Raw genomic sequence first — 25,716 nt, 5'->3', positions numbered from 1 at the left:
TAGCTAAAGAGAATTGAGCATTGGGGATGGGGTTAGAATAAGGGAGACAAGGTCATGTTGTTAGGCAGTAGGGAAAGAGTCAACCCTGGATTATGCCTGCCATTCACTTCCTACACTCCTAATCACATAATGTTGAATACTACGGGAGGAAGTCATATAATTGTTCTGACTGGGTAAACGGTACAAATTTATGATATCTAATCTCAACTGGTTCTTTAATGACACAAGCCTCTCCTTTTACTCTTCTCTTATTGAATATCAATCACACTCCCAGCAGAAACAGTTCCAAACTTTCCCTTCTCTCTTCAAGTCTCCTACGGGACTCCTCCCCCATTCTTTCGACAGAGGACCCCATGTCATACTTTACTGAGAAGATAAAGGCCATTTACCATGAGCTTCCTTTGCTCCCCTTTTCTACATTTTCAAAATCCTCAATATCACTCCCTATTCTCTCCTTTACTCCAATTTCTCATGAAAACATGGTACTTCTCAACAAGGTTAATCTTGTTCCTTGTACCTTTAGACCCCCTTCTTTCAGGTCCCTTCTGTCAGATTAGCCACAACAAAAAACCTCCCTCTTATCTTCAATTTTTCCCAGGGTTGGAGTTTGGGCAGGGTTGAGAGGAGATAGTCAAGAAGTCAAAAGATTCAAAGTAGAAGCAGTGTGACATTAAACGGATGAACTATGTCATCAAATTTAGGAAGGGAGTCTTGTGAAGTCAGAGCAAGAGCTCGGGAAAGAACTGAAGGTGGAAAAACTGGAGGTCATGGTGAGGATGAAGAATAAGTCAGGAGGGAAAATTAGAAGAAGAGATGGAAGACGCATTATTTCTTGGTCATGGATGTAGATGATGGTGAGATCAAAGGTGTGGCCTTCCTTGTGTGGGTGGACTGAAAGAGTATATTATAGGAATCAAAGAGATTGGTGACCTAGTAGGCCAGATTATTTAATGGACCTCAACATGTATACTGAAGTTTTCTACTATAAAGTCAGGTATCTTGCAATGTGTAGAAATAATTCTTCATGTTAAATCAAAATCTGTTCAGTAAAATTACAAGAGAGCTTAGAGTCAGGTAACTTAGGTTCCACACTTGTCCCTGCCACAAATTATCTATATGAGCTTAAGTAAGTCATTTAACTTTTCTGTGTCTTATTTTAATAACTGTCAAATGGGTGAATAAATATTTACATTTCCAAGCTTCACAGAGTCTTCATAAAGACCAAGTGGGATGATGCATATACGTACTTCAAAAAGTTTAAATACAAATGTAATCTTCAATTATAAATCATACAGTTTTTATCATTAAGGAAATAGCATCAATTTAACTAAAATGTCCTTTCATTTCACTATCTTTCTTCAACTTCTCCTTTTATTCATTACTCCTGCATCCCCTCCACACCATGTTTCAAATGTTATGCCCTTGGGTTCTTTGTCCCTACTTCTCTACTCCTGGTTATGTGTCTTAAAGGTATGTCCAATCTGTGCCATCAGACGAGAAAGTTCCCTGAAGATTAGTACTTTGCTTTCTTCCCCTCAGTTACTTCTCTTCCCATCACTAATGTCCCTATGTTCCCCTGGGTCACTTATCATTTACTCATTTTCTTCTTTTCCTGTCCCTACATCTTTTTAATGTGGGTGTATATGCGCATTTGTTCTCCTTCTCCATTAGACTGTGAAGAGCCCCAAGGTCAAAGATTAGATCTCTTCCTTCTACATAGCATTACTGCTATCCCCACTTGGTGTCCAAAGCAAAGCTCCACTCAAGATGCATATATGGGGGGAGGAAAGAGAAGGTATTTGTCATGGTGCTGACTGATTTTTCATATCTTTCAGTCGTGAAGGTCACTTAATGAAGACAAAGAATCACTCAGAGGTGAATGAATTTGTTTTCCAGGGATTCTCAAACTTTCAGGAGCATCAGATCATTCTCTTTGTAGTGTTCCTGGCCCTGTACATCTTAACTCTGGCTGGCAATGTAATCATTGTAACTATTATCTGCATTGATCGCCAACTCCACACTCCTATGTACCTCTTCCTGAGCATCTTGTCAACTTCAGAGACCTTCTACTCTCTGGTTATTATCCCTCGGATGCTGTCTAGTCTGGTGGGCTTTAGCAAGTCCATCTCTTTCGTAGGATGTGCTACCCAGATGTTCTTCTTCCTTGGCTTTGCCATTACTAACTGCCTCCTGCTGGCAGTGATGGGATATGATCGATATGTGGCCATCTGCAACCCCCTCCGTTACTCTGTTATCATGAACTGGAGGGTCTGTGCCCTGATGGCATCCTCAGTTGGCATTACAGGCTTCTCTCTGTCACTCATCCAGGCTGTTGCCATCTTCCGGTTGCCCTTCTGTGATCCAGTTATCGAGCATTTTTTCTGTGATGTCCGGCCTGTATTAGATCTGGCCTGTGCCAACACATTCATCAATGATATTCTAACTTTGGTCATCAGTCTTCTGGCCATTAGTGCACCTGCCACCTTCCTCTTTATCTCTTACATTCTCATCATCTCCACCATCCTGCACATTGCCTCAGCTGAGGGAAGACAGAAGGCCTTTGCCACATGTGCCTCCCATCTCACAGTGGTCATTATACACTATGGCTGTGCTTCCATTGCCTACTTCAAACCTAAATCAGAGAATACTAAAAACCAAGACCAGCTGATTTCTGTGACATACACCGTCATCACTCCCTTGCTAAATCCTGTTGTTTACAGCCTGAGGAATAAGGAGGTCAAGAATGCCCTGAGCCGAGCTCTGGGGAGGAAATCCCTTTCTTAGTGTCACTAAAAGAACTAGATGACCTTAACCCAAGAGTTGGACAACTTCCCATGCTGCCAGAGCTTTCAGAATCAAGGTGGCTAGAAACTTGGGGAAGTCTAAATTAATACTATTTGGGCCAAAAGAAGGACAAAACTGCCAAATTCACCCCATATCCTCAAACTCTGTAAATATGCCAAAAACACAGTTATCCCTTAGGCTACTGTATAAATGTTCTCTGTTGTTGGTTACCACATTCCCACAATGTCATTGGATGTTCTTATATGGGCTTTCAAATTAATTTTTAAAAATTTATTTTCAATTAGCAAACATTTAATTTCTCTCCTTCCTACCACCCCTCCCCTTTTAAGACAAAAGGGAAAAACAAAGACTCTTCTAATAAATATACGTAGTCAAGCAAAACAAATTCACATGCTGGCCATCACAAAAAAAAAATGTACATTTCATTTTGTATCTTGATTCCATTACTTCTCTGTCAGCAGGTGGGTGATGCTTCATCATTAGTCCTCTGGAATTGTGATTGGATATTGCAATCATCCACATTCTTAAGTCTTTTAAAATTGTCTTTACAATGATGTTATAATTATAGAAATTATTTTCTTGGTTCTGCTCACTTGATTCTGAATCAATCAATTCATATAAATTATCAAAGGTTTCTCTGAAACAATCTCCCATCATTTCTTACAGGACAATACTATTCTATGATATTAATATACCATAATTTTTTAGTCATTCTTCAATTGAGGGGTACCCCCTTAGTTGACAGTTCTTTGCCACTATAAAAAGCTTTACATGAGCCCTTTTCTTCTTTTTCTGATCTCTTTGGGGTATAGATCTAAGGAGAGATGTTGTTTCAGCTTAATTTTTAAATGACCGATTTAAATGAACCAAAGTGAATTCCCCAGCCTCTTTCATTTATTAATTGTTCACTTTGATGAGTGCTTATAGCAGGCAAGGATATTGGGAGGAAGGGGTTGGGAAAGAGAGGGAAGTACTTTATAAATTCATTTTTAAAAGCTAGATGAGTGCTAACTTCATTATGTTGAAAAATTGTATAACCATTAAAAACAGATTTGCAAAATGTAACAGAGTTGTTAAAGGATCATATTTAGCAATACAGCAATGAATTAAAATTTATATGAGCTTTAAAGGAAAAAGGAGATGGAACGGAGAGTAATTAATTGAGTAGAAATTCACTGATTGGAAGAGTAGTTATGAGATGGTGGGGGTCTTGAAGTCACCACGCACCCTATGATATTCTCTCTTCTTCAGACCACAAAAGTCATAGGAAGCAAAAAGCTATATGGAGAAGAAAGTATTTTCCCAGAAAGTAAGCTCTTTAATGGCAGGGGGTGTTTCATTTTTGTCTTTGTGTGAGCAGGGCCTACCACATTGCTTGGTGTATAGTGGACATTTAATAATTGCTAATTGATTGAGTGGTCATGGAAAGAAGATGCATATGTGGTTGACCTCTGTTGTTGGAAATATGATGACTGAAAAATTGGTAAGAAACCATGCCATCAATCAATTGTATGGCTTCATGTGGGAGTAGAGAGCTCTCCATGATGCTAAAGAAATAATTAAACACAATCTCTCCTTTGAGATAGTTATCTCATAAGAAGGTGGTTTATCCTTATTCTGAAATCCTGGAAACTACTCATTAGGTCTTCTGGTGTCAGTTTCGCTGAAAACTTAAAGCATTTGAGTGAGAAATAGAATTCTGGAAAAGTCATAACTCTAAGATCTGGGCTCAGGGAGAAAAGAAAATCTGAGTATGAAATAGACTCTGGAGTTCAGAGTTTAGCTGAACTTCATGTATTTATATTTCTTTAAATCTTGCTTTCTTTTAAATATGAAATGCATTATTATGTGATTTTATTATATATTATTGTGTTAATAATTAGTAGTTGATTAATATTTATGTTTACTATTTTAATAAAAATTTATTTTTATTTCAAAAAAGAAAGAACAAAGCTCGACTGGATCATGTTCTGTTGCAGCAGCTGTCCCAGTTACCTGCTTCCCACAGTCAAAAATCAAACACTACCATTCACCTTGAAATAATTACTAAAACTATAGGCATAGAACTCTGGAGAAATAAAGAGGCTAGCCATTCAAACCCATGTCTATAAAATTATTACAAATGGTACATTGTTCAAATGGATCAAGAGTTTCTCATTGTGTAGCTAGATTTTCACTTTCACTTCCACAAGGATGTAAACTACTCTAAGATTCTTCTCATCTCTAATTCCCTTGAGCTAATGACCTCAGAAACACAGAACTGATGAATTTTAGTTTTGGAAGGGACCTCATTTGGCATCTAATCTAACCCATTTGCAAAATAGAATTGACATTATAAGCACCTAACTATTCTAGGTGTCGACCTGAAAGTTTGCTTAAAGAAGGCAACCAAGCTAGGTGATAAAAAATTTATATTAATTATTCATTTATGTCCTTAAAGCTAGCAAATACATATATATATGGAGCCAAAGTCTGACTGCCTGTACAAAAGAATGAGAAGGCTTAAATACATTTTTTAGTCCCTACTCAGCATGCCTGCATTACTTCACTTTTATGATGCCTATGTATGTTTAACCATGATAGGAGAAAAGGATTTTCCTTAATGGAATAGGTTGTAAATACAATAAGATAAGAGAGTTGACAAAGTGTCAATTGAAATTACAACCCAGGATCTCTGTGTTTAATTTACCATTAACATACCATAATATAGTATATGCCCATAAAATATTAAGATAAGAAAAAGTCACGTTATTCAAGATAGTTTCTTGGGTTAAGGGTCTCATCCTTAATGGCTAATAGACAAGGGAAAGAATGCTCTTAAGTCAGCCCAATCTGACCTTGTTGACATAGGAAGAGTTTACTCAGAGAACAAAGAAGTTTAGGTTCAGCTGGTTAATCAGTTCAGGTTCTGGCCCTTATTGAAGTTACAAAAATGATATTAAATGATCATCATAGGCTATTCCTAGCTCAGGCCAATCCAGTGATTCAGGCTCTGGATTGGAACAGAACAAAACCCTCATGGACAAAATCACAATAAAAATAACTTTACTTACAATAAAAAGAATTCACTTTAATAAAAAGAGATATTGTTGCCTTGTGCCTCTGCTAATTAGCAGGACAGCTATATTGAATCAGAAAAAATGTTCCACAGGTCAGTAAGAATTTCCAGACTACTAATCTTACACAAGCTGAGCTTTAATAACCTTAGTCCTCTAGAATAATCAAGTCCTTAGGATGACCTCCTTGCCCTCTTAAAGGGAAACCATATCAGCCTATGTAAAACAAATATGATTCCTAATACACTAAGTAGCAGTCATCCAACCTAGGCTGAAAAACCTCCAAAGAGGAGGAATCCATTACCATCCCAGGTAGCCAATTCCATTTTTGGATGGCTCTAATTATTTGGAAGTGTTTTTTCCTGAAATCAAACCTAAATTTGTCCTTTTTGCCAGTTTCACCTATTGTTCCTGGATTTGTCCTCTGGGACAATATGGAATAAATCTAATTTCTCTTTCACATACCAGCTCTTAAAATACTTGGATATAGCTATCATGCTTACATGAACCAGCACACTTGAGTATTCTTTTCTTAAAGTTAAACATTCCCAGTTCCTTTAAAGAATCCTCATATGTGACATGGCAAATCCTTTCTTTGCCCCTTTTGCCCTCCTCTGGATATAGTCCAGTTTTTTAAAAATATTCTTCCTGAATTGTACTACCCAGAATTGAACAAAATATTCCAGATGTGATTCAAAATGGGCAGAGTATAAAGTTCCAGCACTTCCATATTCTAGAAGGGAATAACTTACTATGTGTTAGGCCCTGTGCTAAGAGCTTTACAACTATTATCTCATTTTATCCTCCCAAGAACTCTGCGAAATAGATGCTATTATCTTGGTTTTACAGATGAGGAAACTGAGGCAAACAGAAGTTAAATGACTTGCCCAGAGTCACACAGCTAGGCAGTGTGGGAGGACAGATTTTAATTCATTTCTTCCTGACTTCATGCCCAGCATCCTCCTAGCAGCTCCTGAAAGCCCAGAAAAGCTATATCTCTCTCAATATAGTAGATTAGATTTTCGATTGGTACATTATACTACTGACTCACCTTGATCCACTAAAACACCCAGATCATTTTCAGATAAATGGCTACCTAATCATCCCATTCTCATCTTGTACTTGTGAAACTGATCTTTGGACCCAAGTAGAAGATTTTACATTTATCCCTATCACAATCCAATTTATTAGATTCAGTTCAAAGCTCTAGTCTATATAAGAAATTACAAGCAGGATGGTTTAAGAAAACCCTGGGAAGACTTATATAAACTGTTAAATAGTAGATGAGCAGAACCAGGATATTGTATGCAGTGACAGCAATACTGTAATGATGATCAGCTACTCTGATCAAGACAAAGATCCAAGACAATTTCAAAGGATCCTTGATGAAAAATGTGATCCACCACCAGAAAGAGAACTGATGAACTCTTAGTACAGATTGAAGCATATTGGTTCACTTTTTTATTTTTCTTGCTTTTTGTTTGGGTTCTTTTTGCAACATGGCTAATACGGAAACATGTTTTGCATGATTTCACATGTGTAGTTGATATATTGCTTACCTTGTCAATGAGTGTGAAAAGAATGGGGGGAGGGAGAGAATTCGAAACTCAATTTTTCAAATGGATGTAAAAATTGTTAAATAGAGTTGGGAAATATTTAATGAAATAAATGAAAATATAATAAAACATAAAACATTTCTAGCCTGTCAAGATTATTTTAGATCATTACTCTGTCATCCATTGTGCTAGCTGCATCTCCTGGGTTCATTGTTTTCCTTCAATCCCAGATAAAATCTTGCCTTCTACAAAAAACCTTTCCTGATCTCCCTTAAGTCTAGAGCTTTGCTTCTGTTGATTTATCCCATACATTCCTCGCCTGTATATAGTTGTTTACATATTATCTCCCGCATTAGAATATGAGCTCCTTGAAAGCAAGGACTATCTTTTGTGTTTCTTTGTATTCCTAATGGTTAGTACAGTGTTTGGTACATAAAAGGTGCTTAATAAATGTTAATCGACTGACTGATTGACTGTCATCTGCAGAGCACACTGAAGAGCACACTATCTGTGCCTTTATCCAAGTCACTGATAAAAGTATTAAATAACACAAAGCCAATTACAGATCCTCGGAGTTCTCAACATAAGATGCCCTTCTAAGTTGCCATTGAACAGTTAATGAAGAATCTTTGAGTCAGTCCATTCATAGGATCTGCACTTGGAAGGTATTCTCAATCACTTCCCAAATCATATAATTATGCTGTCATCTAGTCCACCTATCTTCATACAAGAATGGTATGAAATACTTCATCAAAGGCTTTGTTAAAATCCAAATAAATGCTGTCTACTGCATTACCCTGATCTACTACATCTAATTCTGTTTAAAAAAAATAAAAAGGAAATAAAGTTGATCTGGAATAACTTTTTGATGAATCCATGACAGTTTCTTTTCTAGGTAATCATTAAGCATCCCTTTAATAATCTATTTTAGAAGTTTATAAGGAAGTAAAATAAAGCTCACTATCTTATGCCTTACAAGGTCCACCCTCTTCCCCTTTTGGGAAATGATGACATTTACTCCTCTCTGGTCCCTGGATGTCCTCTCTGTTCTTCATGATGTTTCTCACTGACATGGTGAAGCTATCACATCTGGGAGCTCTTTCACACCCCAGAATGCAATTTATTTAACCTAGGACACATTTGGGACAACCAAGTGCTCTCTTAAAATTTTCTTACTTCTTTCAGATGTCAACTCATTATTAGCTATTTTTCTGTCATTTTTAGGCCAAAAGTTATTTTCCTTGGCAAATAAAAGAGACTAAATGGAAAGTGCCCCCTTCTGCCTTCTCACGGTTGTCAGTTATCATTATCCCATTTCCCATCCTCCCAGTAATGCTGTTCTCATGTAGTCTTTTAGCGTTCTCTTTCCCTAATACTGTTTAGAAAAACAACACTAACAACGACAATAATTTTTTAGACATCTCTAATTTCTAGAAAGTTTTGGACTTCCTACCACTTGGAGCCTAGATTTGCTAGCCAATATTCTCAGCTACTTCTGAGATTTAACAACCCTGATATGCCTCTACTTTCCCTTGTTCCTATCTTCTGTACATCTTATATAAAATTCTGAGCTAGTTTTGCAGTCTCCATGTATCTACATGGGTCTCTTTGAACAGCTCTTCCTTTAAAATCAGAGCATTATTTTAAGCATCCTCTTCATTCCCTTACAAGCCCAAGTCCATGACTCTGTGATTACAGGATACAGTCATACTTTAAGGTCATTCTCCATTTCTCTCACTTTTTTCTGGCTTCTTTAAATGTCTCCTGAGAGTCCAAAGGCAAGCCAATGCAGGAAGAGGCAGAAATTCTTGATTAATCCTCTCAGAGTAAGCATGGAGGCTGGGGGGCAGGGAAGAGGGCAGGCTGCCTTTTCTATGACCATACCAACCTTGTCATCCTTCCAGAGTCTTAAGGAATCAAACTGTGGGATGAGAGTGAAAAGTGGGGAGGAGTACATACCTCCATCACTTTCAGGATAGATGGAGCCCTGTCCTAGCTATAAAGTTTCAGTTCAAGACCCAGTCGAAAATTGTAGGGCCCCTATGGACTCTTATCTCATTTGGATCTAACCCAAAATGGAGATGGAATGGAAAGAGGAATCCTGTCCTGAAGTTATCCTAGCAGGGAAGCAATGTGACTTAGAGGAAAGTGTATCAGTTTTTAAGACAAGAGACCTGAGTTGGAATTCAATCTTTGATGCTTACTAGCTGTTATGACCATAAGCAGTTCACCTGATATTCCTGAACCCCATTTTCCTCATCTATAGAGAGGGGATAATAATATTTAGACTAGCTCTACCTCACAGAATTATCTTGTAGAAAATGTACTGTAAAGTGCTATAAAAATACTACTTATTATTCTTATCCTATTCATTGATTAACACCCTCACTAATATCTTGAAACCTATGCCACATGATGGAGCTCAATGTCTTCCCCTGTACTGGTCACTGTCCCTACAAACATACAGTGCCAACACAAGTTTTGCATGTCCTGACTCTAGTATTTCCTCCTTGTACACACTCCTGAGTCCAATGTGTAAAGGATGATTCACAGGAGAATAAAATTACAATATATATTCATACATTAGCCCGCATATGAATTTAGATGTGTGTATTTCATCTTTCCCTTCTGAATAGTCTGTTTAAAAGCCTGCCAGAATGGTTGAAGAATAATCTCAAGCAATTCAATGTAAATTATCTGGAGAGGGGGGTATAGTGAAGTTGGGAGTAGAGTACAGGGTCCTGTCAAAGCTGGAGGAGCAGGGTTTCATGGTATCCCATTATATTTTATTTTTTAATAATTTATGACACACTTACCTTTATGCAGCAAAATCAAATAACCACACATTTACAATTATTGACACTTAAAAATGTGTTTCTACAAATAATATAGCCATAAAAAATTTATGAGTTTCTCCTTCTGTGTTCCCTTCCAGTATGTTTATTTTTCCATCTGTACATTTGTAGATAGATTTTTTTTCTTTCAAATAATCATAGTCAATAACCACACTGTTCTTCTGGGTCTACATTGTTTGCCTCACATTACTTCATTTAAGTAATTTTTAATTTTTTCACAATCCCCGTATTTATCATCTTAATGGCATTGTCCTATTTCATCGCATTAATATATGATAGTTTATTCAACCATTCCCCAGAGTACAACATTTATATGGGATCTTAAAAGAGGGAGAGGGATCAGACTTGTTCAGGCTGGCCACAGAGGGAAAAGCTGAGAGTTATGAATAGAGCTTGCTGAGAGGGAAACTTAAGCTGGATGTTGGGGGTTGGGGGGAGTCGTAAAGGGGGAGTATTTCCTAACAATTAGAGCTGTCCAAAAATGGAGAAGACAACTATATTTGAACCTATTAAGATAGATATGAACTGAGCTTAGCCAAGAAAGTAAGCTGTAGCAGTCTGGCCACCCTTTTTGGGACCTCCTCTTATCTGCTAGCAGGAGAGTGAAGGTTGAGATGAGTGAGCCAATCCAGAAATAGAAGAGAGTAAAGAGACTTGGTACTAAATTAATTCCACATGCAATTTTTTTAGGAAAATCAATTTGACAGCTGAGTGGAAGATGGACTGAAGTAGAGAGAGACTTGAAGCAGGGAGTCCAATCAAAGGACTATTACAATAGTTCAGGTATGAGGTAATGTAATGGCAAGCAAAATAGGACTTTATGTTTTGCTCTTTTTTCTTTTGGAGTTCTAGTTCTTCTCAGCACTAAGGTAATCAAGTGCCTTTGATTGAGACTTGCCTTTGTTGGAATCAAGAGTCTTTGATTAATCAAGAATCTTTGATGACCAGCACAATGCTGGTGGTGAATGTGATAGAATTAAGGGGGAATAAAAGGATTACCCAGTTGATGTTAAATAAAATCAATTTAAAGTATATGCAGTTTCATGGGTAATTTGGATCAACTTGCTTTTAAAATGGAGGAGGTCAGCAGAATTCATCACAAGTTAAAAGACACTAATACATTGTACTACAAGAAACAAAATTATAACACAAAGGGTCACACAAAGTTAAAGTGAGAGTTGGATTAGAACCTGTAATCCCTCAGTTTAATTCAAAAAAGCAATTGGGGGTACGAGGGAGGTTTCCTCCTCTTCTTTGCAGTGGTAAGTGAATACGGATGTAGAATACTGAATACATTATTAGATTCAGTTGATGCATTGGTACATTTTGCCAAACTGTTTTTTCCTCCTTTAATTTTTAGTTTTTATTACAAAGGATGGCTCTCTGGAGATAGATGGAGAAGGAATAGACTTTGAAATAAAAACAAAAGATATGAACGAATGAATGAGTGAGCGAATAAATAAAAACATGCATTAATCCCTTAAAATGTGCAAAGCATTGGCATTACAAAAGTGAAAACAGCCTCTACTCTCAAGGAGCTCACATTATAATGAGGGAGACGGCTCACAGAGAGGGTTTCAGTATAAGTTAGCTAGAAACCTTTAGGTTAATGGCAAAATAACCTTCCTTGATGTCATTGCCACTAATAAATTTTTTTATCTCTTCCCATTGTTGAGCCATTTCATAGTGAAAAGGACTTTGGTGTTGAGAACTTTTCTCTGGCTCTACAGGAGCTGTGGTTGTTAAGGAGTAATGGGTTTCAGTGCCTGCAGAAGCAATTGCCAAATGCCATCTCCCCAGGGGTTGCTTCTTGGAATAATGACTAGGGGGTGGGGCAGAAAGGAGCTGGAAGAAAGATCTGTGGTCTGGAGAATCTTGCCATTCCCAAGTTCTTAGGCTGACCTTGCCCATCATCACTTGGTCAGTGATTGGTGATGGAAGTGAGGAAGGTGGGCTTCTCCACAGGGGTTGTTTATAAAAAACAGAACAAATAAAAACAGAAGAAAAATGCAGGGGTGGTGATTATAATCTCAGGCCAGGCAACAGTAAAAATATACTTGGTTAAAAGAGATAAGAAGAGAAACTGCATTATGCTTGCAGGCGCCATAAATAATGAAAAATCATTATTAAATATATATATGCCAGATGGCATAACATCTAAGTACTTAAAGGAAAAGCTAACGAAATAACAGAGAGAACAATACAGAAAAACCATGACACTTTCTGGATGAATATCAGTCTATTGTTGGTTTGCCCCTTTCGTCTATCATTAATTCTTGCTTGGGATGATTACTTTAAGATTTTTACTCCAGCAACTTGTTCTTCCTCATTAGCAATAGTTAAGTGGCACATTGTGCATGAGGCTTGGAGTTAGAAAGATCTGAGTTCGAATGTCACATCATACTTACTAGCCGTGAAGTCTTTCTCAGTCCAAGTTTCTTTATTTATAAAATGAGCTAAAAATTTATGCCCCTATATCTATACTATGATTTCTCCTTGTTGGTCCTTCTACTTTAAGAATGAAAATATTATTACTGAAATACAAGAATTATTAAAAGACTGGTCTTTTTTGTAGAGACAAGAGATTTAGCAGATTTTTAGATCATTAAAACTTACTATATATCCCTGCTTTATCAGTCATTGGCATATCATATCTCTGCTAGATTTCTGATATTCTTTAAGAATGTCTAATCTACTTGGATGTTAATTATGTCATTTGCAATTAATGATCGATTAAGCTTTTCCTTTTCTGTTTTAATCAATCTAACTTCTTTTTTCCTGTCTTCTTGAGACGGAGAACACTCTAATATGTCTCCTAAAAGTGTGAGATGGGGGACCCTTATTTTGCACCTGTTTTTGGTAGGATATGAATTAATGTTTACACCAGCTCTGGATATAAAGGCTTCAAAGGAAACATTTCCTCCCCTAAGGGAGCTAGGGGGAAAGGAGTCAGGGGGATGATGTTCCCTATGCCTTAAATGCCAGCCTGCCTTCCTTCCCTACACTTTTGTTCATGGTTCAGTTTAGGCACAGTCTTTCCTGACTTTGTCCCACCCTCACCCCACCCCCACTTGTTGCTATTTTCTCCCTCCCTCAATACCTTGCATATACTTATGCGTACACGTATTGTATTTTCTCAGTAGAATGTAAGTGGGTGGGTACTGTTTCATTTTTGTCTTTGTACATGGTAGGCACTTCATAAATAACTGTTTAATCATAAATTCCCTGACAGGACTATGGTCTTGCAACTATAACCTACTTTTTCATATATGTACACTTCTTGGTGTGCATCCATAGTAATTTTTTTCCAGTTTTGTAGCTATAAATATGAATATATTTATAAATATATGTGTATTTATATAAATATACATATACACATGAGTAAACTCAGCTAAAACAATTTAATTTGCTCAGAAAAAAGAGCAGGATAGCTCACAAGCTTACAAAATCTGTCCATCTAGCTCTCAGACATGCTAACTAGTCTCTCACAGGCCTTTTTCCATCATTTCAAAGGGTCAGATATTCCTGATGAAAACTGTTTCTGTTGTATTATAGCATATACCATAGCATTCCCCACCACACTTCCCTCACCCCCATCACTCTCTTCATTGGCTTGTCTCTGCCCAATTTTTTACTCCAGGTCTTTGGCCAATTAGTCTTTTAATAATCCCTGCTATACCCTCAGTCAATCAGGAATGACCACTGTCATCATCTGGATCTTGTTCCTCCACCTACACAGGCCTACATGATCAGTGACTCACTGGTCCAATGCTGAGTATGTGTATATCATGTCAGGATTAACATAAGTAATTGCCAATATGCCAAGAACACAATACAGATTGATGGTTATGAGACCATCATCAAATTCACTTCAGAAAACCTCTGAAGTTCTATTTCATTGAACAACCTAAGTAAACCAACACCTTAAAAGTGCAGGGTATTTAGTTTTCCATCAATGACTGGTGCTGATGCTGCTGGGACCATGTCCAGGTCATCATTAGCCTATTCAATGCTTTGGCTGGGGACTGAGATGCTCCATGCTAAACATTTGTTTAGGATCTAAAGTTCTCCCTTTTCTGCTCAGCAAAGAGTCTTTCTCTGTGTTCAGGTGATCTCTTATAAGTGCAACAAAGCAGGTAGAGAGGCAACATATCAAAGCTGTTGGCAGGACCATGGCCTGAAGTCAATAGCTTTGTTTTTATGGGGAAAATGGCTTGCACTCATCATGCAATCCCCTGCCCCTTCAGAATTCTAGTTTAGAATCAGAGCCAACCCCAGGTTCCCAAAGCATTCTCTCTGAGATCAAGAAATGAGGCCCATTTGCAACAAAGTCCCAAGGCACCCTGCTGTTTGGATCCTGACATTTTATACCCATCCCACAGGGATGGGCCAGGTATCTTGAGGGAAAGTGACTCCAGGGTCCTGGGCTAGATAAAAAGGCTCCTCCCTGAGAGCTTCAAAGCTGGGCTTCTGACTCTCAAAATTTAAAAGTACCTTCTTGCAGAGGGTGGGGCTGCTGTGATTCTCCCTTCTAGTCCTGGCCAGCTGTGTATTCTCTCAGTTCTGATTTTCTTTTCCCTCCACACAGGTTTCCTTAGACACTGACATTCTGGGCTATGTCTGAAGATGAACAAGGGGAGTGGCTACAGCATCCATCTTCCTCATTAAGCATCTTCCTAACCTTTCTCTCCTGCCTTCTGGTTGAATGTCAGTCCTGCTCAGCATGGTGTAAGTGACAAGAAAATGGAGTTTCCATAATTATATGATATCTCATGATGTTTTCCCTGTGGAATCCCACTATCTTTTTCTTCTGCCACTTCTTAAAAGCAAAAGGATATATTTTGTTTTGACACTGTAAAAAATCTTTCCCATACCACCACTCCACAAATTATATTCCCCCCAAAACAGTTCTGCAAAGCTGCCTGGTACAACTACCTCAGCTGATAATAACTGGTACTATCTACCTTTGTATTTTACCAGCTCTTAATAGAGATGAAGGACACGTGTTTTAACTTTAATGATCTGCTCTCAGCTTAATCTGTTGCATTTGATCTGCATTTCATTGTTTTATTTTCCTTATTTACATTTTCTTAGTCATTTTCAATATTGTTTTTTATTCTGCTTTCTTCTGTCTTTATCTTACATATGAGTCTTCCTACATTCTTTTTGATTTTACATAACTATCACTCTATGTGAAAGTATAATATCCTGTTACATTCATGTATAATTTATTTAGCCATTTTTAATATAAAATACAATTTGTTTCCAGCTTTTGCTGTTACAGTTAATGCTGTTATGAGCATTTTTATATGTATAAGTCCTTTCTTGCTGACATTGGCCTTGGTAAGAAAGAAATCCAGTAGTAGGATCCCTGGATCAAAAGGTATAAGCAATTTAGAAACATTTTTCAAAATTCCAAATTGTTTTCCAAAACAGATGGATGAATTCCCAGCTTCACTAATAGTGTATCATTGTATCTGTCTTCCTATAGCTCCTCCGACATTGAATATGTCCATCTTTTATCATGTCTGTCAATTCAATGGGGTTAAAGGGAAACCTCAAAAGTAGTTTTATATTCCTTTTATTATTACTGACTTGAAGAAATAAATTAGTATGCCTGTCTTTTCCACAGATCCTTCAAAACTGAATCTTTGCAATTTGAATAAATCTGAGGTGATATCTCAAGAAGTATTTTAATTTACATTTCTGTGATTTCTAATGATTTCTTATGTGGATTTATTTGAGATGGTTGTTTGTAGTTTGCATGTATTTTTTGAAAACTTTCTTGAATATGACCAATGTGGGAATTTGTTTTCTTTGACTGCACATATTTGTTACAAGGATTTTGTCTGTCTTTTCTTTTTTTTTTTATTTTGGGGGATGGAATAGAAGGGAGAATAGGGCTAGGGAATAGGATTCCCTCCAAAAAAAATAAAAAGAGAGAAAAAGGAATCACAGGTAAGCAAGAAAGCTTTGAAAGTTATATGTTGAATTTATTATAATACTAAAAAGGAAAAGCAAGCTTTACATAATAGAATTTTATAGTTTCATGTATAATCTCTTCTATTTCTTGTATATGTAATTGCTCATTTTAATTGGTGTTTTTAAAATTCATAATGAAAAGAAATGGGGAAAAAAGAAAACTATTAAAGGATATTAGCACTCGAACCACTTAGATTAATCTTATATATTAATATATGAAAGTCATATAAATTCTTTATAAATTTTGGATGTCATGCTTTTATCTAAGATAAATAGCACAAAGGTTTATCCTCCATTCTCACCTTTTATTTTAATTACTTTGGTTTTGCTTCCACAAAGCTTTTTAATTTTTATATAATCAAAACTCATTTTTTCAAATCTCCCTAAAAAAATTTTTATCTTGTACTTGCTTACTACTTTTTTCAATATCTATAGCTTTTAAAAACATAAGTTTCCATTCTCCTTTGTTTTAATAGTGTGATTTTTAAATATTTATATTATTTAGCCATTTGAGTTTTATTATTATATATAGCAAAATATTTATTTCTAAATATTGTTTTCTACTAAACTGCTTTCTCATTTTCCTAATGGTTCTTTGGGGGGTAGGGGGTGGGGGAAGGCTATTCCTAATTCATTTGGTTTCCTGGATTTATGCAGTGGAAAAAATAGTTGTTTCAGAGTTGAGGGGCAGGGATTCAAATCCTGTCCCTGAAACTTATACCTGTGTGAGCCTGTTATTTCATTTACAAAGAGAAAAGATTGAACTAAATGGATTCTGAAGTCCCTTCTAGTTATAGATTCTATAATAGTGTGTGGTTTCATAGCTTAACTCTCAGCATTTATTTGAGTTCCTCAGGCTATAAAATGTAATCAATTTTTGTTTTGTTTTGTTTTTTAACAATTAGTTGGTATTGTGGGTAGAATGTTGAACTTGGAATTAGGAAAAACTCAAATCCAACCTCAGAAATTTACCAGCTCTATGACCTTGAGCAAGTCACTGAACCTTTGGCTTTCTCAGTTTTCTTATCTGTAAATTAAGGATAATGGGCATATACGTCTTACAGTTATTGTGGGGGTTTGTTATAAATAAACTTACACTGTCTAGGAATAAACAATACTCATTGGAAAGCCAGGAAGGTTTTAATTATATCTTAATTTATTCTTTTTGAATAAATGGGTATATCTCCTGAATGGAGTACAGGAGAGTACAAGGACTCAGACAAATGCCAGTACTTTTATTGACTCCCAATTCAAATCTCCCACCTGGCTCTTCATTGGCCAGATGCAAGGCCCTGACTGCCTATGTCATGCCCTCCTCAAATGGCTCGTTAAGCATGCATACAAGCCTCTAACCTTTCACTGGGTCAGAAGCCCTGTCTCTACTAGATCATAGCTGTGATTAGAACCAGTCACCTGACCTACAATCTGCTATCACTATCTTGTGGAAACAAAACTCTGCCCACCATTTCTCACAGGGTTGAATGAGATAGTATTTGTAAATCTCTTTATAAACTTTAAAGCACTGTATAAATTCTAGCTATTTTATTAGTATTGCTATTTTAATAGTTATAAAGCAACACATTACTGATTTTCTTGAATCAGTTGTTTGTGCTGTGTATAAGTAAAGCAACAACTTTTTGAACCAAATGTCTAAATAAATGCAAAAGTACAATAAAAATCTTTTTACAAAGTTATGGCACACTTAAAACAACTACAACTTGACCTATTTTTAAAAGTTATTTGTGATAAAATATAGAATATGGCTAGAAGAAAAAATCAACATAAAATAAAATAATTCATACATAAGAGCTTTGTAAACCCTAAAGAACTACATAAATGCAAATTATTATTGTTATTATTTTAATTAACAGTGTCATATGATATTGACAAGAGTTCTCTAAGATCACCATAATCATCAAAGGTTTATCAAAGCTAATGTTCCAAACATACTCTTCAGAACCTTAATTTCCTTATTTGTCTTTATGTTAAATATGACAAGTTCTGAAGCAAAAATCACCTACAATTACCATAATACTTTCTAAAACTTTTTATATTTCAGGTAGTTTTTCCTTTAGATATTTAGAGGTGATTCCATTCATATGTTAATAAATGTGCATATATATTTTATAGAAATGTTATTTCATTAGAGAGGTAATCTCATGAGGTGGATTTAGAGCTGGCTTCGAAATCAGAAAAACCTGGATTCAAGGCCTCTGCCACATACTGGATGCTTGCCCCTGAGCAAATTATTCAGCTTCCCAGTGCCCTAAGCACCTCTCTTAGACTATCAGTTGCAAAGACCATGCTGGGGCTGCATTGTTAAAAGAATTTCACCAGGAAGAACTCCCTACACCTATGAAATCATGGGAGTGGTTAAAAAAGATACATATAAATATGTATATATATAGATATAGATATATATAGATATACACATACACACACACACACACACACACACACACACACATATATATATATATATATATATATATATATATTAAGACACTTTTAAACGTGATATGGTTTTTCTGCTTGTATCTCTTAGTAGTATCAATTTTATGGTTACCATATCTGAAATTGTGATTGCAACTTCTTTTTTGCATTCAGTTGAAATGTGTTATTTTTATTTCCTGACCCTCACTTTAACTCTGTATGTGTCTTTTTGTTTAAAATGTTTTTTTTTTTAATTTTGTATGCAGGAAATTGTTAGGTTGGGGTTTTTAATCCATTTTGCAAATTTCTTTTATTTTATGGATGATTTTAGTTTGTTAGTTTATTTACATTCATAATATCATTGTCTGTTTCTCCTTCCATCAAATTGTTATTTTAGTTTTCAAAGTCAGGACTGGTAATAAGCAGTTTGTTTCCTAGAAATGACTTAATTCCCTTCTGTGCCAGACACACATTCCTCCCAGATCCCTACATATTTTCCCTTTAAAATTAGATGTTTATAGTTTTTCCTTTGAAACAATTTGATCCCCATCTCCCTCTTACACGTCCCAGCTCTTCCTCCTCTGTCCAGCTTAAATTCCAGATCCTTTAACTTTGCTTTTACTGGTTTTTTCATAATATCTTTTGCCAATCCAGACAATAATGAGGGTCAGTACCCTGCCCATGATGTCCCATCTTTTTGAATGATCATCAGTCATGATACCACAATTTCAAGAATACTAATTCATTTATTTCCTTTTTGTTCCTTCTTGTCTCTATGACGCTCTGTCCAATTATCCTCCATGAGATTAGCTTATAGGTGTTCTTTCTTTATTTTTCAATCCCCCCTAAACAAGTTAGAATTTCTAAGGGTCAATAGTCTTGCCTCTTCTGTGCAACTTTGAATCTGTGAGTTGTCATCTGTCCTTTTATGCTATAGGAAAATATCCTACCCCAGCAAAAAGGTTCAATATATTTGGATATGTATATGCTAGTGTTTCCAACATTTTTACAGTATGTTTGGCATATTTAATAGTATTTGCAACATTTTACATGCATCCTTCCCAATCTCCAAAATGAAAGTAGTAAAGTACCTTTTATCAAACTTTCTCTGGGACTAAGTTTGGTCACTATCATCCCGTAGTATTTAGTTTCATTTTATTGTTCTTTTAATTTACATCATCATGGTCATTTTTTATATTGGTTTTCTGGTTATGAATTATTCTGCACTCATTCAAATAAGTGTTTCCATGCTTCTTTGAATTATTCATATTTGTAATTTCTTATTGTGCTCTAATATTACATTACGTTCATGTACCATAGTCTGTTTAACCATTCCCCAATTCATTGGCATCTACTTTGCTTTTGATCCTTTCCTACCACAAAAAAGAATGCTGCTAAGAATATTTTAGTTTATATAGGACCTTTTACTTTATTCTTTACCTCCTTAGAGTATATACTTAGTAGTGCCAAAGGGAATGGACATTTAAAATACTTTTTATTAGCACAATTCCAAATTGTCTTCCAGAATGTTTGGACCAATTCATAGTTGCACCAGGAGCATATTAATATGCTTGTTTGTTCATATCCCCTGCAATATTTACTATTTTTATTTTTTTCCATCTTTGCGAATTTTCTGGGGTAAAGTGAAACCTCAGAATTTTTTTGATTTGCATTTTCCTTCCAGATCAGTCTTTCATATAATTGTTACTAGTTTGTAAGTTTTGTTTGGAGATTATTAATATCCTTTGGCAACTCACCCATTTAAGGAATGGTTCTTGCTTGTATATATTTGTATTAATGTCGTATATTTCTTGAATATTTGACCCTTATCAAAAAGTACTAGTTCACCTTTATTAAGTTTCTTTTGTTTGATGATTTTATGTTTCTAAACACCTGTTTATCACTGATTTTAGATTGTTGTTCTTGCATAATAACTGTGAATGTGGTTATCATTCAACTTTTTATCAAAAAAGACTCAACCTCATAAGTTATCTTATTTTAAATTGCAAGCTGAAATATATTTCTTTTTAGTATATAATATTTCATCACTTTCTTTCATTTCTTAACATCAATAAGTAGTTCTACAGAAGAAGTGGTGCTCTTTAATATGTAAACTTAAATCTCCTGGATTCTCAAAAGAATCTTTTATTGAAATTGAAGCTCTGGAACTTGGTGACTACATTTTTGGGTAAGTTAGCAATTGGGTCCTCCTTAGCAAACTGTACTTTTCCTGTTTAAAAAGAGAGCAGATTAAAAAAACTTTCCAGTTAATTTTCTTGTATACAATCCTGAAATAAGGATTTCAAACTTTTTTTCAATGTTCTTTTGTTTTGTTTTGCTTTTTTTCCTGGAGGTCAATAATTCTGTTTCACACTAAGCTCAATCTTCAAGGTTTGCTTCAGTCTACAGAGATCTTAAGTGATTTTTCCAATCTTATTGTCTTTTGATTTGGCTTTAAATTCATTGTTCCTTTTGGTATTTTTGTATCCTGTCTGTTACTCTGTTTTTCTGAGTATTTAATGTTTTGGCATGATTTTTCATCATATATTCTATCCCTCCTATATTTTTGGCTTTTCAAATTGTTGTTTAAGCTAATTTTCCTCCTTACAAGCTCTTTTCTTTGTTGTATTAAGCTACTGACCCACTGTTGGCATTCTAGCCATTGTTCTGTGCTTGCTTCAGGTATCTGGTTATTTCAGAATTTTTTTTTATTCTGGATTATTCATTTCACATTCTCAAACTCCCTACTATTTATTCATTTTATTATGGTCTCGTTTTTGTTTGTTGATTTCTCCCATCTGCTGTCAAGTTTTTTCTGTGAGGTTTCTTTTGTGAAAATATGTTTCCTTTCCCCTTTTCTTTGTTGTGATACTCTTATTTTACTTGGTACATCTATTGCTGCTTCGAGATGATAAAGGGTCACTAGCTTTAAACACAGTCATTCATTCAGCCATCTTGTTGAAATTCCTTTGTCTTCTACTTCACTGAAAATACCATTTGTTACTGAAGAACTGGATATGACAAAGTAGAACATTACAGATTGTTTAATTGAGAATAGGAACACATGATTATTTACAGTTAAAGTCTCCTGATAAATGAGGAAAATGAAAGAACAACTAGAACCCCTCAAAAAGATGTACCTAGGGCTCAGCCTTGAGAAAACTCAGGCAATAGTTTTCAATACACCAGCTGTGAGTCAGGCAACAATACATATTCTCCTAGGTTGGGCTCATACTGAGTAGGCTCAGGGGAAGATGGATTCATACCATTCCTATCTCTCTTCTGGAAAAAGAAAGAGAGAGAGACAGAGAGAGAGAGAGAGACAGAGAGAGAGAGACAGAGAGAGAGAGACAGAGAGAGAGAGAGAGAGAGAGAGAGAGAGAGAGACAGAGAGAGACAGAGAGAGACAGAGAGAGAGACAGACAGACAGACAGACTTTATTTTGTGCTTACTGTGTACCAGATACTGTGCTAAGCACTTGAGATACAAATACAGGCAAGAAAATCCTTGCCCTCAAGAAACTTACATTCCAGTGGGAGAAGACATCACATTAAGGAGAACTGCAAAGGTCAGGGAAGGAGATGGAAATGATGGTGAGGTGCAGGCAGCATCATGTGGAGATGGCCGGAAAGTGGTATGTAAGCAATTCCATGCAAGATAAGGCAAAGGCCCACCTTTCAGAGCCTAATATATCACAGTTCTTGTGGGAGAATATGGAAACAATGGCTAGAAGGTAGAAGTGTACAACTTTTGTCCTCTACTAAACTCTAAGATCCTTGAGGGCAGAGCTTATGCCTTTTTTAAACTTACTATCTCTTCCATTGTCTAGTACTGTTTTCTGTTCTCAGCAAATGTTTAATAAATGTATATCTATTTATCCCCAAATACTCCTTAGGACATGGGGACTCATAAAAAGTAGTGTCTGACCACTTTTGAATCATATAAAATTGATTATCCCTCTTTTAACTAGGCAAGGAATTCTACGTATGTGAATGATGTAAGAAATCCCTCACTCCCCCTTCTGTATCCTTCCTTTTGGTCCAGGTTTAAGCCAAAATGATTAGGAAAAGTGTTCCCATCACCAAATTATAATGAATATAATGAACATGCCAAATAGGAGTTCAGAGAAATGCAGAGATGAACAGAACCTAAGTATCCTGGACAAATGAACAATCTAGCTGCTCCCAAGACCCATCCCCATTTGGCGGTCTGCACACTTGGCAATTTGTGTAGGGAATGAAGCTACCCAACAAAACTGCCACAGTTATAGAAACAATACCTTTCTCTTTTCTCTGCATACTCACACCTTTGGCACATCAACAGGGATCCAGGATGCCACACACCCTCAGCATATTCTCCTTTCTGGATGATCCCTGTGCTTCTTCCTCAATTGTCTCCCACACTTTGTCCATGCCACATGTCTGACATAAACCCCCAGAACTTAATTTCAGAGAACTCATTCAGGAAGCCTGACACTCATCTTAGGAAGTGCTTTCTGTCAGGAAATATTGGAATGTAAGCACCTGAGGGCTAAGTCAGGTCAGAACCCATACACCCCAAAACAATCCTCGGTAGAGTACCTAGTACTCCATTTGAGATCTCTTAATATTCACCAGTAAATTTCCCATCACCTCAATTCCAGGCTTGCCAGTTTTATTTTCAGTCTCTAAAATCTCATCAGATCCATGTAACCCAGGAACTATATGAATCTGGGTCCTTCAGAGCAGGTGCAACTGTAGGTTTGGGTACATTTTTCCAGTCCCTCCTTTTTTGACCAATATCCATATCTCCCTTTTTGTTCCTTTTCTTCAGTGATGCAGGAGGAAGAATGCTGGCTTTGGTCTCAGAGTACCTTTTGCCACTTACTACCTGTGTAACCTTGGGCAAATCACTTTATCTCTGATTCTGGGCTTTCTCAATAGTAAGATGAGGGTTTAGGCTAGGTGACCTCTAAGATCCTTCCCAGCTCTAAGTCTGTGAACCTCTGAGACTTCTTTAATCCATCATGGAGGTCCTAGACATCCCTGAGTATGTGTTGTAAAGGAGAAGACAAAGAAAGTCAATCCCCACAATAAGATCCTTGACCTATGGTCAAACAATAGTGGCTCTTGGAGAAAGAGGATTACATAACAAATCTGAGCATATCTCATCCTGTTGAGTCAGGTCCCCCTACCCAGTGATGGCCATTTTAGAAGCATGTTACTTCATGGTGAGATCCTCCTTCCTCTCCACTTCCCATTTTCCTTTTAACCCACAGGATTTCCTCAATGCCAAGGGCAAACTTCACCACTGTAAGCGAGTTTACCCTGGATGGCTTCTCTAACTTTGGGTGGAAGCACCGGCTCATCCTCTTTGTGATTTTCCTCACCCTATACCTACTGACCTTGGCCAGCAATGCTCTCATCTTGACACTCATCCACCTCAATCGACAACTTCATACACCCATGTACTTCTTCTTGAGTGTACTATCTATCTCAGAGACTTGCTATACTGTGGCTATCATACCCCGCATGCTGACTGGACTCTTGCACCCGTACCATCCTATTACAATCCCAGGTTGTGCCACACAGCTCTTCTTCTACCTTACCTTTGGTATCAACAACTGCTTCCTTCTCACTGCCATGGGCTATGACCGCTATGTGGCCATCTGTAACCCCCTGAGGTACTCAGTCATCATGGGAAAGACAACATGCGCTCAGCTAGCATGTGGGTCATGGAGCATGGGCCTTGGCACGGCCATCATTCAGGTGCCATCTGTGTTCAGCCTGCCTTTCTGTGATGTTAGTATCATTTCCCATTTCTTCTGTGATATCCGCCCACTACTGAAACTTGCCTGTGCAGACACAACTATTAAAGAGCTCATCACCTTGCTCATCAGTTTGGGTGTTATTGTGCTGCCTATGGTCCTGGTCTTCATCTCCTATGTCCTCATTTTTTCCACCATCCTCAAGATTGCTTCTGCTGAGGGGCGACGGAAGGCTTTTGCTACCTGTGCCTCTCACCTCACCGTGGTCATTGTCCACTACGGCTGTACTTCCTTTGTCTATCTCAAGCCCAAGTCCCAAAATTCCATGGAAGATAGACTTATCTCAGTGACTTACACTGTCATCACACCCTTGCTGAACCCTGTTGTGTATAGCCTGAGGAATAAGGAGATCAAAGATGCCTTTCGCAGAGCCCTAGGCTGGAAACCCCTTTCCTAGGAGTCCATTGCAAGTGGGTGTAAAACTGTAAGGCCAACTGAATGTGTCTAATTCTTGTTTTCACCATGTGAAAGATTAGCAATAGACTATTCTCTAGCTACTCTAGAATGTCTGGTATGATTATACACAAATGGGAAAACACACTGCTTCCCACTTTTCCTAAAGATGAGTGAGAAGACAACCTGAGATGCCTCTGAAAGGATTACCACTCAAACTGTAGTATTTAGAGAAAACAATGGGAGATTTGAAGTCAGGGGACATGGGTTCAAATTTGTATTGAATCTTCATTAGCTTTGTGACTATGTGTTGTTGTTCAGTTGTATCAGACTCTTTGTGACCTGGTGGACCATAGCCCTCCAATACATGGGGTTTTCTTGGCAAAGATACTGGAGTGGTTTGCCATTTCCTTCTTCAATGGATTAAGGCAAATAGAAGTTAAGTGACTGGCCCAGGGTCATACTGTACCTAAGTGTTGGATTTGAACTCAGGTCTTCCTGACTTGAGGCCCATAGCTCTATCCCCTGAGCCACCTAGCTGCCTCTTGTGACCATGTGTGAGTCACTTAATCTGAGCCTCAGTTTCCTAATCTGTATAATGGGGAATAACACTTGTACTATCTACCTCATTGGATTGCTATGAGGACAACACTTTCAAAAACTTAAAGTGCTATACAAAAGTAAATTTCTGAAGCTTCCATTGCTGCTACTACCACTATTACTACCATCACCATCATCACCACCACTACCATTCCTGCCACTACTACTGTCCAATTTATGTTTCTGTGATACATTCAACAACTATCCAACCTCCATCCTGGAATATTTCC

At 36.9% G+C, this 25,716-nt stretch overlaps 1 protein-coding gene across 1 annotated transcript; it reads left to right on the top strand.

Annotated features, from left to right (window-relative positions):
- The first annotated feature begins 1,851 nt into the window (after positions 1-1,851).
- On the top strand, positions 1,852-24,890 carry LOC118848024 (olfactory receptor 10J4-like). The gene is made up of 2 exons (XM_036756745.1): positions 1,852-2,350; positions 23,953-24,890. The coding sequence occupies exons 1-2, from the start codon at positions 1,852-1,854 to the stop codon at positions 24,888-24,890; spliced, it is 1,437 nt and encodes a 478-aa protein (XP_036612640.1).
- Positions 24,891-25,716: the final 826 nt, after the last annotated feature.

Source organism: Trichosurus vulpecula, chromosome 4 (genome assembly GCF_011100635.1).
Source record: "Trichosurus vulpecula isolate mTriVul1 chromosome 4, mTriVul1.pri, whole genome shotgun sequence".
Classification (NCBI taxonomy): domain Eukaryota; kingdom Metazoa; phylum Chordata; class Mammalia; order Diprotodontia; family Phalangeridae; genus Trichosurus; species Trichosurus vulpecula.
This window is presented reverse-complemented; position numbering and strand designations above follow the sequence as displayed.

Coding starts and splice junctions, on each gene's coding strand:
- LOC118848024 (XM_036756745.1), top strand. CDS start 1,852: ATGAAGACAAAGAATCACTCAGAGGTGAATGAATTTGTTTTCCAGGGA. Junction 2,351..23,952: donor TGTTGCCATCTTCCGGTTGC/CCTTCTGTGATC, acceptor ACAGGATTTCCT/CAATGCCAAGGGCAAACTTC.